Here is a 15,787-nt window from a genome sequence, read left to right as displayed (position 1 = left end):
AATAATTAATTTTTTACCTATTGTTTTTAATAATATTAATTTACTGCTATGATATATAAGTAAATATTTAACAAAAATATTTAAAATTATTTTTTATTGGAAAAATATTTAATTTATTAATTTTAATAAAATATATAAAAATTATTTACAATATATATATCTTAAATATAATATATATATATATAACTACTTTAATAAGTTAAACAAAGTTTAACTATAAAAATTAAGATTAAAATTAAAAAAAAAAAACATTTTAAATATTGTGTATACATTTTATATTATATACATCTTATATAAATATATATATTATATAAAAACAAAATAAATATACTAAAATGCATATATATATATACTTAAGAATAATCAAAAAATGAAAAATATTTTCATTAATAATTTAAAATAATTTATTGAATATTTATATATAAAAAAAATAAAATAAAATAAAAAATATTAATATGATTGTGTGTTGAAAAATATCTGAAAATAAAAACAAATAAACAAAATATTAAAAAAACATTATAAAAATCATATGTAAAATACAAAAAAAAAATACTTAACTTATAAAACAGGAGTTTATAAAAGTTTATTAACTATATAAATATACTATATACAAATATATATATATATATATATTATAAATATTTATATATATATATATAATATATTATAGATAACAAAATTAATTATTTATATTTATATATTTAAAAAAAAAAACGTTTTTTAATTTCAAAAAAAAGATGGCCTTAAGTAAAGTAAGTGAACTGGAGAATAGTCAAACTGGAAGTCAAAAACGACATAGATCTAGGTACCTATAATAAAATTATAAATAGCGATTTTAAAAACAAAAACGAAAAAAAAAAGATAATGAAAACAAAATACTCAAATATTATTTAAAAAAGAATATATATATAAATATATATATATATATATAGATATATATACATTTTACGTTTTTATTTTTCTCTCTTTTTTCGTTTTTTAATTTAAAATTTAAAATAAATTTCATTTTTAAGATTCATTATATATGCTTCGTATATATCATTTTTATATCTGTCTCTCTATATATATATATACATCTCTCTATATCTCTCTCTCTCTCTATATATATATATATTTATAAATATATTTAAAAAAAAATATAAATAATGTTTTTAAAAAAGTACATGTTTCATTGTATGTTAAATTATTATAAAATGTATATGGTACATATATATAAGAGTATTTTATGTTATTATATATTATTTTATATATTATATAGTATTCACAATAAAAAAAAATTCATTGAGAAGGTTATAATTTTTTGTTGTATCTTATATTTATTTCTTATTCTTATTTTTATTCATCCATAATATATTATATATATTATATATATTATATACAATTATTATATATATAGAATTAATAATATTAAAATTATATTATTATATTTATGTAGATATATAAAATAATTTAACACCGTACCGAACGTGTTATACGTATGTATATATAAGAAAAATAAGAATTTTAAAAAGTTTTTGATATATTTCAATTTGTATTATAAATTGTTGGATTTTTTATTGGATTTTCAATTGGATTATATTGGATTAATTGGATTATATGTATATGAATGGTACGGATCCAAAGAGTGTCCTGTTGAAAATTGGTAGTTTTATTTCTCGGCAAAGTTAGGTTATTCGGTAAAAATTATCCCTTATAGAATTTTAATTGTTGAGAAAATCTTGGAACGAAATTTTGGAAAATTATATGCATTTATCTGGCATCTAGATTCGGTATTTATTTTGAATTAGTTTAGTTTTGAAAAGAAAAGATGAGTACAACAAATTGTTAGTTATTTCGAATTTTATTTGAAAGTAAGAAAATTGAGAGCGACTATAGTCTATTATTCTATATTTTTTAGAGTATGGTCACCCTATATACTCTTATAATATTCCCCCATGAAAATACTCTTATAATATTTACGCGAGTGTAATTGTTTTCACATTATATACTTTAATAATTTAGGTTATACAAAATATTTTCAATCTTATTTTAAAAAATAAAAAAAAGAAATAAAATTCTTTTACAAACACATACAAACATTTGTACGTAAAATTCCCAAAAAATACGTATTTTAAATAAGAACATATACCTACATACATGTGTATTTTGTATTTTAGAAAATTTTTAAATTTCTTATAATTTAACACTTGTTGTTATTTAAAATAAAAAAAAATTATATTGAAACAAAATGTATATATAAAAAAATATGAGAAACATTCATTTTTGTATATAAATAATTTTTTGTTTTTAAGGTGGCGTCAAAGATAACTCATCTTATAATATTATTGTGAGGTCATGGTTAGGGAATTCCATTAGGGAGAACATATTATTATTATATATTCATGATATATATGTATATGTATTTACATAGATTTTTTATATAAATGAATATACACAGAAAAAAATAGTAACAATATTTTGTATTAAGAGAATTTATAAGAAAATTATGAATTGAAAATTTTCATTTTTTTTTTTGTAATTAATATTTTATTGCTGTACATAGTTTAATATATATATTATTAATATTAAAAAATTTTGAGAAAAGAAGTATGTATTTTCTAAAGCAATAAGAGGAAAAGGATTATTACATTTTTATGCCTGGAGTAAATTTTTACTATAATAAAATTAAAATACTCCTACCATTTTAAAATTTTTGGGGATTAAGACGTAGGTTTTCTGTTCATGTATATAGAATACGGTATTATGAATTTAATGCATTAAGACATAATTTTATTGTTTTGTAAATTTTTAAAGATATGGATATACCCAAACTACTAAGTGGAAATGAGATGGATAGCATCTTCGCACTTATATCGAAAATTTTGAGTCGTTCAAAGTGAAAATAATTCTTCATTACTGCAGGACTTAGTTTTTGGTTGTCATTTTAATTTGCACTATTTAAATTTTGATCGTTAACATAGGATGCGTACATATTGTTTCTACTTCAACGATTGTGAGGCGGCACTGTAATTGATTTGTGGAACACTAATTGACACTCTTTTAAGGTTGATAAATATATTTGTCTGAAAAACTGTTATATAACATCAGCGAGTTCAAAACGGGCTTTTAAAGAAAATTGAGGTTAAAACACAGTTTTGTATATACTTAAGAAATATGATGATGAAGTTATAGAGAAGATGTAATTTTTAAGATTTGGGAAATAATAGTGTTTTGAAATTTACTTTGATTACCGAATACTCGTGGGGCGGATGTTAGAAGTACAAACATAAGTATTTAAAATGATGGGGAGCAATTTCAACGAGGCATCGAAGCCGTTGTTTAGTTGTTTAGTATATAAAAACTAAATGAGTTTTATATTGTGCGAACATTTTTGTGAATGTTTTAATAATAGCAAGATCTTACGTATTGTAAAATAGCGCTCAAATAAACAAATAGTAAAATATATAGCTAATTATTTATATATGCAGTTATGTTCGATTTCATTTATTTGATACCATACCTTTATTTTACTTATATGCGTATTAAATTTCAATAAAAAAATTGAAACGTAAAATTTTAAACCTCAGAACAAAAATTTTTCAAAAATTTCCATAAATCCTTATAAAGCTTTTTATATTACCATATAAACGCCATTTAAATTCACTGATATAAATCATTATGACACTATATGATATATATGTATATATATATATATATATATATATATATATATATATATATATATATATATATATACATATATATCATGTACACATATCTACTTTAAATTTATATTCTATGCTATTGAAAAATCGACTATATATATCAGCTATATCTTTCCATATTATCATGAATTTCCTTTAGAAAAAATTTTTTTTTTGCCATTTACGATCCTTTCTCTTTTTTAAGTATATATCCTTGAAAAATAATATGGTCCTTGTATAATTATATATATATATATATAGGTAAAGATATTTAAGTATATATGTATAGTTTATTATATAAGAATATTAAGTATATATATCATTATGTGTATCATGTATAGAATGACCACTTTGTATTGATTTTCTCAAGTTTTCTTTTATACTCTTATATTTTTTTTTCTTATATTTTCCTTTTGTTTCTTAGAAATAATTATTATTTTTATTGTGACTAATTTGAAATTTTTGTTTAAAGGAATTTTTTACATACATGAACCTATAATATCTGTAAATATGTATAGATGGCGGATTTTATAATGAATGTTGTATATATACTTATATATACAATATATAATATGTACAATATATATATATATACATTATATATATTATTTAAGTTTTTTTAATATGAAATTTTTAAAGTACACAATTATATGGGTATTCATTTTTAATGCCCTCATTTTTTCGTGTAATACCTCTTCTCTGTATATATAAATCTAGATATAATATAGGTATACATATTAATATATGTATATCTAGACGGTTAGTGATGTTCTTGAAATATATAAATGTACAATAAAATATTCATTTATATATTATTATGTATTTGATTTCTTATAAAAGGAATTTAGGTGCATGAGTACTATAAAGAGAATGTCTGCATATACATATACCCTAATTTTTATTTAATTTTAACAAAAAAAAAAAATTATTTGTACTTGGTGCGAGTATAATTAAAATTTATATATACATATATTGTATATAAAATGATTATTTACATAATAACACGATGTCTTATTTTTAATGAAAATGTAAAATAAAATTTTTTTTTAAATTTTTTAAACAACATTTTTTGTATACATTTTCTCAGAATGTTTTCTTTACAAGTTTACAAGGGGAAATTTAAAAATACATAATTAATTTATATTTGATTATGAGTGGCGTAATAATTTTGTACTTGAGTGTAAATGTTGTATAATTGACTTTTGATTTCGCTTCGTTTTCCTCTTGTTATTTTATATTCCGAAAATTTGTAAAATAAAATTTTTGGATACTTATTTTTCTGATATCCTTCAGATTTTCCATATTTCTATAAGAAAGAGAAAAATAAACTTGATCGTGTTAACTCTATAATACTCTTCGAATGTACGTTCGCACAGAAATAATAGTTGTCGTGTTACCATACTAAATATTGAAAAATTTCTGAACTGCAATTTAAATAGTTTCTAAGATATGATCAAACAACTATTTAACTAGAATGGCAGCTACCGCAATGAATCAAGAAATTTTAACCATCTTTATCAGACATAAAAGTCCTAATAATATACATACTTTCTGTGAAAATTTCTGCGATAATGATAAATAACTTTCGAAGTTGTGTGACAACTAACATATGCCTTTCATGATATCTCAGCAGATTTCACCGAAAATAGTGGCAGTTCCGGTATTTTGAACATACGTTCGTCTAGGCATAAAAATATACACAATTACTTACTTTAGCTTTACTTACTTAATTTGGTCTTATTCGTTAATTTCGTTAATACATATTAAATTTTTATTCGCATCCTAAAAGTATGCTTATTTTACTATATTCAAGGGAAATTTTCCATTATACCAAGGAAAAGCCATTATACTTTTATCTGGATATATTTTCTGTGCTTATATGTTTGTGACTCAATATAAAACTCTTATATTATTAAAATTTCTATAATTTAATGTCTAAGCGTGCAATTTATTGATAAAATATATTTATTGTCAAGCATCATTTGTTCTTAATATTAATTCTAATTCAAATAGATAAATTTACATATTATACTATAGAACCCTTCATTGAAATACTTTTCGAATTTATTTAGAAAATACACTATAAATACATGTTATATAATATAGAAAGAAATTTGAAAATAAAATAGGCACGTGTAAATATTATAGGGTAATCATTTCATTATCCTATAAAGGATAAATCTTTATTTAATACATAATATTCTATATATGAATTAATTAATTATGCCTAAGAGTATATGTGCGTGTATAATTATGTCGGAATGTATGTGTATTAAAATTGTTTCCTTGTTCTCATTTTGTAAATTACATACTATAAAAAATAATTATTCCAAAGAGATTACATATTATATACACATATTTCTGTTTAACCCTATAATCGAAGAATAGATATTTGTTTTATATACTTACTGTACTCTAATGTCTAATATTTTTAATGTGGTTAATAAGTTGAAAAAAAAAATGGTATGAAATTAATTTTAATGAGTATATAAAGAATAAAAAAAAGTGAAAAGAAGAAAAAACAAAAATTTAATTCAGTCTACTTAATTTTAACTATTAAGTGATAGTAATCTACTAATTAACGCTAGAAAATCCTATGTGAAATTTTGTTTTGATTGTTTGTTTAACAAATAATTCGTAATAAATTAATTAATATATTTTCATTAATCTTTTGAATGGAAAATAAAATTTTGACCAAAAATTAAGTATTTTAAAATAGAACGAATATAGTTGACTTAAGATAAAATAACTAAAAATATAGTTGATTATTATTAAGAAAAGTATACCACATATGATGACGGTACTCATTATAAAGACTACAACAAGCACGTCGGTAACCACTTGTAATACTTTTATACTCTTCAGTCGCAATGTACAGATTTTACCGTGCTGCATTTCTGTATATTAGTTCTAATACCAAACTAATATTTTCTTTGTTACAGTATCTATAATGTACTTCAACTTCCCCTGTAGTCAAAACTCCAAAGAATCTTGCAAGCGCTACATAGTTTTCTTCTAATATTAATGTGTTGTTAAACCCACCATAGGGTCGTCTGTATTGTCTACATAATTCTTTCTTGTAACAAAAAAGCGGATTTAACTTAATGATGGTGGGATTTTGTTCACAAATCTGATGAGTCGAATTAGTCCCAACGTGCTTCTATTCATACCACACGGCACCATAATTCTTAATACTCCTACTTTATGTAAATGGAAAAATTTACGCCCTGCCAAAGACGATTTCCCTTTACGGAATCAAGATTGTGTAATGTACAAAAAAGACAGCCACCCTAGCAATTAGTTTATACATATTTTTGATATTTTAATGATAATCTTTTAAAATTTTGCAATTAATGAGTGCAAATTTAGCTCTCCAAAAATCTGGTTACATTAAGTACCAAAGCACTCTTTGTCGCTCCATTTTTCACTTGCTCCTTGGAGGATCTTATAATATGTTCTGTTACATTTCGAGGCACGTCATATATTTTATCTCCTTATTTTTTAAATAATTATACTTATTTAAAATAAATATAAAAGTTTCGACGTTTTAATTGCTTGTATACAACATCATTGTAAATAAAATATTAAAGTAAAACAATTTCATTGTTTATTTAAAATTTAAAAAAAAAAAAGAACAATTTGAAGAGGCAGGGCTGGATTAAGTCTATTAAGTAAACATACATATACAAAATTTGCAATAAAATTTGTTTGCCTCAAGTCGTTTTTGGGGCAGAATAATTAATGTCCAGATAAATTAAGAATTGAGCAAACACGAATGCTTTTTATAGTGATTTGTGCATTGCAACAATTTGAATTTCTCCAATTTCATTTCAAAATGAATCCACCCCTGCATACGTGCACAAATGAACATTTTGCTTTTTTTGTATACGTTTGTATGTATTATACACTAAATATTTATTTTACCTTTTGTGACTATAATGGTTCATAAAAATTTGATATGCAAAAATTGTTATTTTAAATCGTAAATATTTTTTAAAAAACGGATGTTTTTTTTTATTGTTTATTCGAATAGCAAAACAAATAAGAATTAAAAGTGTGCATGAGTATGCATGGATTATGAATGTATTCAAATATTCCTAATGTGTCAATGTTTATATTGTAAGAACAACACTACATACATATATAATATTATTGTATATAATTTGTACATTCCTAATTTATTTCTATTATGTTTTTTTTTTGAAAATTCTTCTGTTAACAATTTATCATAATGATAAATGCGTCATCATTGAGAAATAATTGAAATAAAATAAGGAATAAAAACTTAAGAATTGAAAAATATTTTAAGAATTAAATTTAGAAAAAAATTTTTTTTATTTTTTTATGCTTTTTTGTATATTTGGAATTTAATTGAAACAGCTAAAGACGTAAATTTATTTTAATAATATTAAAATATTGGTATGGTTTCATTTTTTAACTAAGAATGAGAATTTGTAACGACGTAAATAGGGCCTTGATGAGTACTTCTTTTGCGTATTATCTTTTCGAAATACGTAGGATAAGCAATTAAAATTTTATTAATAGGAAACCAATTACAATATAGTTAAATACTTTTCAAAGAAAAAAGATAAAAATAAGTGACAAATTGATTTATGACTAATTTTTGTAGAGGAAAGAAAAAATTCTGTTTTTTGGATAGTTTTACTATCCCCGACTCTTCTACCATTATTATTAATATATACCTGCTAAACTAACACCTGTTATTATTCCTCCGACATTTTGCTCTGTTTAATCTGACGTTGATTCCATTTTTAAATCGTTTGTATTTTAGCCTCCATCGCTGCTTCATGACTTCATTTTTGCATAGATTACAAACATAATTTGTAAGTCAATTAGAATTATACACTCATGCTTATCAGGACCTTCTTAACCGTGCTTCATATAATATTCTTTGTCAAAGTGTTGATGCTCACAAATTGTGATTGCTAAACTTAAATCTTATATTTAAACTTACCTTTATATACTTACTTCTCGTGCTCACATTAAAAGATATCCTTCTCTTCTAATGATAAATAGTATTTCTGTTTTAGTTGTAACCAAACCTAATTTATGGACATTCACCGGAATATAATTCTCGTCGCATTATTTGTACCTAATAACTAGTCTCTCTTCTCCCGGCCGTATATCAATTACAAGAACCATCCTTACTTACGTTGTCTTAACAAGTGTTTATTATAATAGATTAATAGAATTACAAAGAACTTTATTAACAAAAAGTAGACGAGACAGTTTTTATGTAATTGGTATGGAAAAAATCAATAAGAGAATGCTTTGAAATTTTATTATTAGTTTATGTCTATAATTTTAAAATTTATTATTTTTGTAAAATTTTTTTATATCGTTTCAAATCTCATTCATAAAAAATCAATTTTTATATATGAAAATTTCTCATTCAAGAAAAGATTCAACTTTTTTGGTCCTTGTTATTTTATATTTTTTCTTTCATGTTTTTTTTTTATTACAGATCGACAACCAGATATGCAGATGTTGAAAAGAATAAAACTAAAAGCAATACTCATACTACAAGTTTAGTTTCCCTTCCTAGTGCTATTAAATTAAGTATGCTTAATAGTGGTCTTATTTCTATAGGTAAGAAAAGAAATAAAATTTTTGATTCAGATAAGAAAATTTATTAAAGAAAAAACCCAATTTTATGCGACTCTAAAAAAATTTTTTTTTCTATTGTTTTTCAGATAAGGTTCAAATAGAGGTAAAAGGTAAGAAAATTTGATCCTTCGTATTTTTAATATAATAATGAAACAGATACAGTATGAAAACCGATCCCTTCATAAGATACGATAATTTTATTTTCTCAATTGCTTTCTAAAATTTCAATGAAATGATATTAATAATGACAAAAGTAAAATTAATACAAAATTTCAAAACACTATTTTTAAAAATTTATTGTTTTTTATACACCAGCCTTAAAATATTAAAAAATTTCTCTCAGTATCAAGGAAATTTTAAAATTCCCCACATTTAATATAAATAATAATGACACAAAGTGGCGTTAAAAGCAACTGACATTGACATAAATAGCAAACCACAATTTTAATTTTTATATAAAATTTAATCAAAGGTTGACGTTGCTCTGTCCATGTTTTGTCCATCAAGTAAAATTTGTTGTAAAATATTACTCTTGAACGTTGACAAAATCAAACCTTCACAAATTTTGTATCAGATCAAACAATTTGTTAAAAAAGTTTTGTGTGTAAACACTCCTTCCTATTTTACATGAAGCATTTTATTAATACTATTAATTTAATTAAATTTTTATTACAGAAAAAAATGCTCTTTCTATGGCAATGCCTGATAGACCAGTAGATTTAAAACATTTTTTGAAATTATGTGAACAAAGAAGAAAATTTCCAGTCCTTTTTAAATTGGAATATCAGGTATTTATTGAATTATATATAAAAGTTCCAGGAACAATTGAAATTTAATATAATTTGAAATTTAATTATATTTTTAGATAGCAACTAAAGCTGATAATAACACTTGTAGACATGCAATGAGAAAAAATAATTCAATAAAAAATCAGTATCAAAAATGTGTTCCGTATGATTATAATCGTGTGGTATTGAAAAAAATTCCAAATATTCCAGATTCTGATTATGTTAATGCCTCCTATGTCGATGTAAGAATTTCTTTATTTTAAAATTATAAATTATTTTTCATTTAAATTGATTACTATATTTTGTATATATAGAGTCTTTTAAAACCAAATGCCTATATTGTTACACAAGGACCAACAGAAGAAACTGTTAACGATTTTTGGAGAATGGTTTGGCAGGAAAATGTTAGTGCTATTGTAATGTTAACAAAAACTTTTGATTTTACAAAAGTAAGTTTAAATAAAATGCAAATTTAAATTTGTTCGAATAACAAAAATTGTTTTAAGGTAATGTGCGTCCAATATTGGCCACCAAATGCCGAAACACATGAATCTTACGGTGAAGTTAACGTCCATATGGTAAAAGAGGAACAATTAGCAAATTTTCATATTAGACATTTTAGATTATATATGGCACAACTTGGTGTAAGTATAAAATAATACACAAATATTGCAAATTAAAAAAATTTCAACTAATTAATAATATTGTTATTATTTTAGGCACTAGTAGAAGAAAGATTAATATTACAATTTCATTATACTGAATGGCATTCCCACACATGTCCATTTTCAAATGCTGTTTTAGAATTTAGAAGACGAATACGTGCTGTTGTTGGAACAGTAATACGTACTAATTCAATTGGTCCAATATTAGTTCACTGCAAGTATGATGAGCAAATATTTTTATTATTATTTAAATAGAAAAACAATTCAAAAAAATATTATATTTTTAGTGATGGTGGTGGTAGATCAGGAGTATTTTTAGCAATAGATGCAAATTTAGAACTTGCTGAAGAAGAAGATTGTTTTCATATTTTTGGTTATTTTAAAAAATTACGTCAATCTAGGAAAAGTTTAATTGATTCTATAGTATGCTAAACCAAGATCTTTTATGAATTTAAAATACTAAAATCTATTTATAAATTTTTTAGGATCAATACAAATTTGTTTATGATACTTTAGAAGAACATGTAGTATGTGGAAAAAGTTGGTTTCCAGTTGCTGAACTTTCAGAAAATTTAAAATTAAAAGCTAAAAAGGATACAGTAACTAAAATGAATAAATATCAAATGGAATATTTACAAATATGTAAACAGACTCCTAGGTACCTAATAAATATAAAAAGTATATGCATAATTACTTGCATAATTACTCACTAAAGAGTTTAACACACTCACTAATTTAATTAAATACTACTTATATAAAATTCTCAATTATTGTAATACTACAAATTTTTCATATAGATTTACTATTGGTGATTGTGCTGGTGGTCATAGAGCAGATAATAGAGAAAAGAATCGAGATGTACTTTGTGTGCCTCGTAAGTGTATTTTATATGTTTTATTCAATTGAAATTAAAAATTTATTTATAGAAAATCTAATAGTTGTATTTATTCTTGTTTTATTTCAGCGGATAATTTTAGACCTTATTTAATCTCCTTTCAAGGAAATGCTTTTACTGATTATATTAATGCGATTTTTGTAGATGTAAGTCTAAAATAAATTAAAATTCATTTTTTTTATTATTATTACTCGTATTAAAATTAATATATTATTTTAGGGGTATACAAAACCCAGGGAATATATTGTGACAGAGTGGCCTTTAAAGCATACATTAGGAGAATTTTGGTCTTTAGTATACGATCATGAATGTTCAGCTGTTGTTGTATTATGTCAACCGCCAGCTAATTCTGTCCAATTTCCGGCATTTTGGCCACAAAAATCTAAAGAAGAAAAATATGGTCCGGTATTTTCCGTCCATTTAGCAAGCGCAAAACATTATCAAAATATTAAACAATGGGAATTCAAAATTAATAAGAAAGTAAGGTGTTAATGTTCATATTTTATAAAATCATAAATTTTAAATTAATAAATTTGAGTATAAAATGTCTAATCTAATTAACATTTCAATTCTTATAGATTATTTCCTTAACAGAAATGATGGCTGGTGTTAAAGCACCAACAAAAACTGTTCAACTATTTCAGTTAACATGTTGGCCAATGGGGCATAAGGTTGTTAATTTTAATTATCAATATTGAATTTAATAAAAAAAAAAATTAATTTTTAAGGTTCCAACGTCAACAAATTCTTTAGTATTTTTAATGAATATGGTCGAATTATGGAGACAAAAAACTGATTATGGACCAATTTGTGTTGTGTCTCCGTAAGTTACACACGATATTTCACCTTTTAATATTAATTTCAACAAAAGCAAAAATTTTTAAATAATTAAGTGTAATTATTATTTTTTTAGAAATGGTAGAAGTAGAGCTGGCGTTTATTGTGCTGCAAATGCATGTATTGAACAAGTTATACAACATGGTGAAGTTGATGTTTTTCAAGCAGTTAAAACTGTTAGACGTCATAGACCACAGTTAGTTGAAAATATGGTATGTTTTTTTATTATTAATATTGGGATAGTGTGTTTTTAAATTAATTTTACAAAAGATGTAATGTAGAAATCTTTAATGTAACTAGTTTTGAAATCATATTTTGCTGAATTATTCTAGTTTATACAATATTTTGTAAAAAAAGATTGTAATTCATTGTTAGTCTAATCTAATTATTAGTTTAGTATTATTTAATATTGTTGGTAAATTGTTAAAAATTTTATTTAAGAAAATTTCAAAATCTATTAGAATAGATTTTAAATATATAACCTTATTTTTAACCCCTGTTTAATATCACAACTATAATATACTTGTATTTTCATTTAATTTTAATCGAACTCGCTTAATAGAAAATCTTAAAATCACGTAATTCTCAACATCAGAATGTCTAATTTCATTCAATTTCGCTCCTTTAAGATCACATAATAAAAATTAAAAAAAAAAAATCCAGAGAACAATCCAGACAATCTGCTTTTTTTTGTAAATCATAAGTGTAAATTAATTTTACAACTTCCCTAAATTCTTAGACATTTTTCTATTTCACATTAAGCGTGTTCGACTGTAAATTAAATTTACCCTAATAATAAAGGATTACATATACTTTGTATTGTCCTAAGCTTAGGTTTTACAATATTTCTTTCAGTGCAGGAAGGTAGTCTTTTATTTTCTTTAATTTTATGAAATGTTAAGGATATCATAGAATGTATTTCGAAAATATTATTATACAGGGCTATAACGGCATAGGCTGTCTTAAATTAAAGAGATACAAACTTTTAAATAAATTTCTGAAACAATTCAGAACGAAATTGTTTGGGGTAGTTCTTTTCAATTTTCTATTAAATTATATCAAATATAATTTTAATCAATTTATAAATTTATACGCAATAATATTTTTATATATTTTTTTGTTTTATTTTATTTTCAGGCTGAATACAAATATTGTTATGATTTAGTATTGCATTATGTTCTACATTTTTTGAATAAAGATCGAAAATAGTTAATATGGAAATTTATCTTGGGAAATATTGAAATGATTTTTCGTAAAGAAAAATTAAAAATAAAAAAAAATTTTTTTTGTTTTTGGTGCAGAAGAAAAATGAAAAATCCTTTTTGAAAAGGATTCAAAGTGCACATAAATATGGAGATCTTCTTTGTTTTTCTTTTTGATTTTTGATTTGTTATAATTGTTTAATTTTAGTTTTGGAATGTTTTTCATCCTTTTTATATTTCCTTTTTTTTTTTCTTGAAGAGAGGCAGACAAAAATATGTTTCGTCCATTGTTATGATTTTGGGATAACATCAAATAATTTAAGATCAATTTTGGTATTATGTACGTAACATATGTCTGTACATAATATTTCAAAATATTTATATAAAGATGGAGAAAAAAGGAATAAAGAAGAGAAAAGGATATGAAAAACGTTTTTTTTTTAACATATTTTTTTTAATTTCAAGTGATTATCAACAGCTGTCTTGAATGATAATTATTTTGTTGAAAAGCTAAATATAAAATGAGAAAAGTTTTACTACTTAAAAATGCGGTTGCAAATTATTATTGTTATATATATTAATACATAATATAATTATGTATACATATATACCTATATACATATATTTTAAAATTATTATATATATATACAAATATATATATATATATATATATATATAAAATTTTAATTGCTTTTGTATGCATTCATTTGAACATACAATATTGATTTATTAAAACTATTTTATGAAAAAAAAAATGAAAAATAAAACTGTTTTATATACCTATATGTTTCTATAAATATATATGTAGTATTGTAATAATTTGGAATTATTTATTAGAAAAAAAAAGAGTTAAAAATATTTAAAAAAAAAAAAATAAAAATTTGTTTATATATTCAATGCCAAAAGAAATTTATATATTATATATTCTTGATTGTTGATATTATATAGATCAATTATGTACAAAAAAAAAAAAAATTGAGTAAAAAAAAATCAGAAAAAAAAATGAAAATATTTTGTTTTATTCATTAAAATTACAAGTATTTCAAATTAAATACAATAATATTTATAAAAAAACAGGTAAAAATTTTATGCAACTTTTTAGGCACGTCATACATGGTATATAGAGACCTGTTATAATTTATAGGAAAACGTTATTCTGCGTAATGAGAAAAATGGGTTTTCGTTATTCACATTCGTGCGAATCAGCATTAAACACAATATATGCGATTGGAAAAAAGCCAGAGAAAACAATCCAGTAATTTTCAGCTATTTTTTTGATCTTAAGAGAGCATTTGTGACGGTAAATGAAGAAATATTATTAAAAATATATGGTAAAAAATTAAAAATGTATGTTATTTGTAAACGTATGGTATGACTGTAAAGTATGCTGTAGAAAATTTATAATACAATTATTTTGCCATAATTTGGATTTCTGAGCATCAACTTTTTTTTGGTATGATAAGATGAGCTTGAAAAAAAATAGGTTTCAAATTCTGCAGAATAAAGCAATGTGTATCATTCTCAAATGTAACAGAAGTAGTGCAGCAGTAAGTATACGAGTATGTTGGGTGAAATTAAAATGGAAGTTATCACGTTGTCAAGTAACATATTCAAGAGGCATCGAATTACATCTTTAGTACAATACTAATTTCTGTTCACATGTAAATTGCTGGTAGAACGTCTGCATTCGAAAACGTTTAACCATGAAGAAATTATAAAATTATCGTTCCCATCAAAAGTGCTGATGTAACGTTTACAATTTTGCACGAGGCCGGAAATGAAGTTAAATTTAATTACTAATAAATGTTATAAAAATTACTAAATTAATATTATAATTATAATTAAAATTAAATAAATATTAAAAACAAAATTCTCAAACCACCCACCTATCATCGAATTTTTGCTTATTTCAACTTTTCTCAAAAATATTTTTAATAAAGAATTTATTTTTATTGTACGTGGAGTTTTAATAAATTATAATTAATCATATATTTTCTAAAATCAAAATAATTTTTAAAAATTTTTCTATTTTAATCTTAAAATCGATTTAGAATGAAAAATTTATAATCACCTACACTGTAGTAATTGT

At 22.7% G+C, this 15,787-nt stretch overlaps 1 protein-coding gene across 1 annotated transcript; it reads left to right on the top strand.

Moving 5' to 3' along the window:
* Nucleotides 1-500: 500 nt before the first annotated feature.
* LOC129612225 (receptor-type tyrosine-protein phosphatase kappa) lies at nt 501-14,495 on the top strand. The gene is made up of 17 exons (XM_055525757.1): nt 501-805; nt 9,169-9,293; nt 9,398-9,421; nt 9,987-10,099; nt 10,177-10,341; nt 10,414-10,548; nt 10,606-10,743; nt 10,819-10,982; nt 11,052-11,187; nt 11,250-11,422; nt 11,562-11,638; nt 11,729-11,805; nt 11,879-12,139; nt 12,238-12,330; nt 12,388-12,482; nt 12,573-12,708; nt 13,634-14,495. The coding sequence occupies exons 1-17, from the start codon at nt 738-740 to the stop codon at nt 13,703-13,705; spliced, it is 2,052 nt and encodes a 683-aa protein (XP_055381732.1). The 5' UTR covers nt 501-737; the 3' UTR covers nt 13,706-14,495.
* The last annotated feature ends 1,292 nt before the right edge of the window (nt 14,496-15,787 follow it).

This window comes from Condylostylus longicornis, unplaced genomic scaffold (genome assembly GCF_029603195.1).
Source record: "Condylostylus longicornis isolate FDR11 unplaced genomic scaffold, ASM2960319v2 ptg000064l, whole genome shotgun sequence".
Classification (NCBI taxonomy): domain Eukaryota; kingdom Metazoa; phylum Arthropoda; class Insecta; order Diptera; family Dolichopodidae; genus Condylostylus; species Condylostylus longicornis.
This window is presented reverse-complemented; position numbering and strand designations above follow the sequence as displayed.

Coding starts and splice junctions, on each gene's coding strand:
- LOC129612225 (XM_055525757.1), top strand. CDS start 738: ATGGCCTTAAGTAAAGTAAGTGAACTGGAGAATAGTCAAACTGGAAGT. Junction 11,806..11,878: donor TTAATGCGATTTTTGTAGAT/GTAAGTCTAAAA, acceptor ATATTATTTTAG/GGGTATACAAAACCCAGGGA. Junction 12,331..12,387: donor GTTGGCCAATGGGGCATAAG/GTTGTTAATTTT, acceptor TTAATTTTTAAG/GTTCCAACGTCAACAAATTC.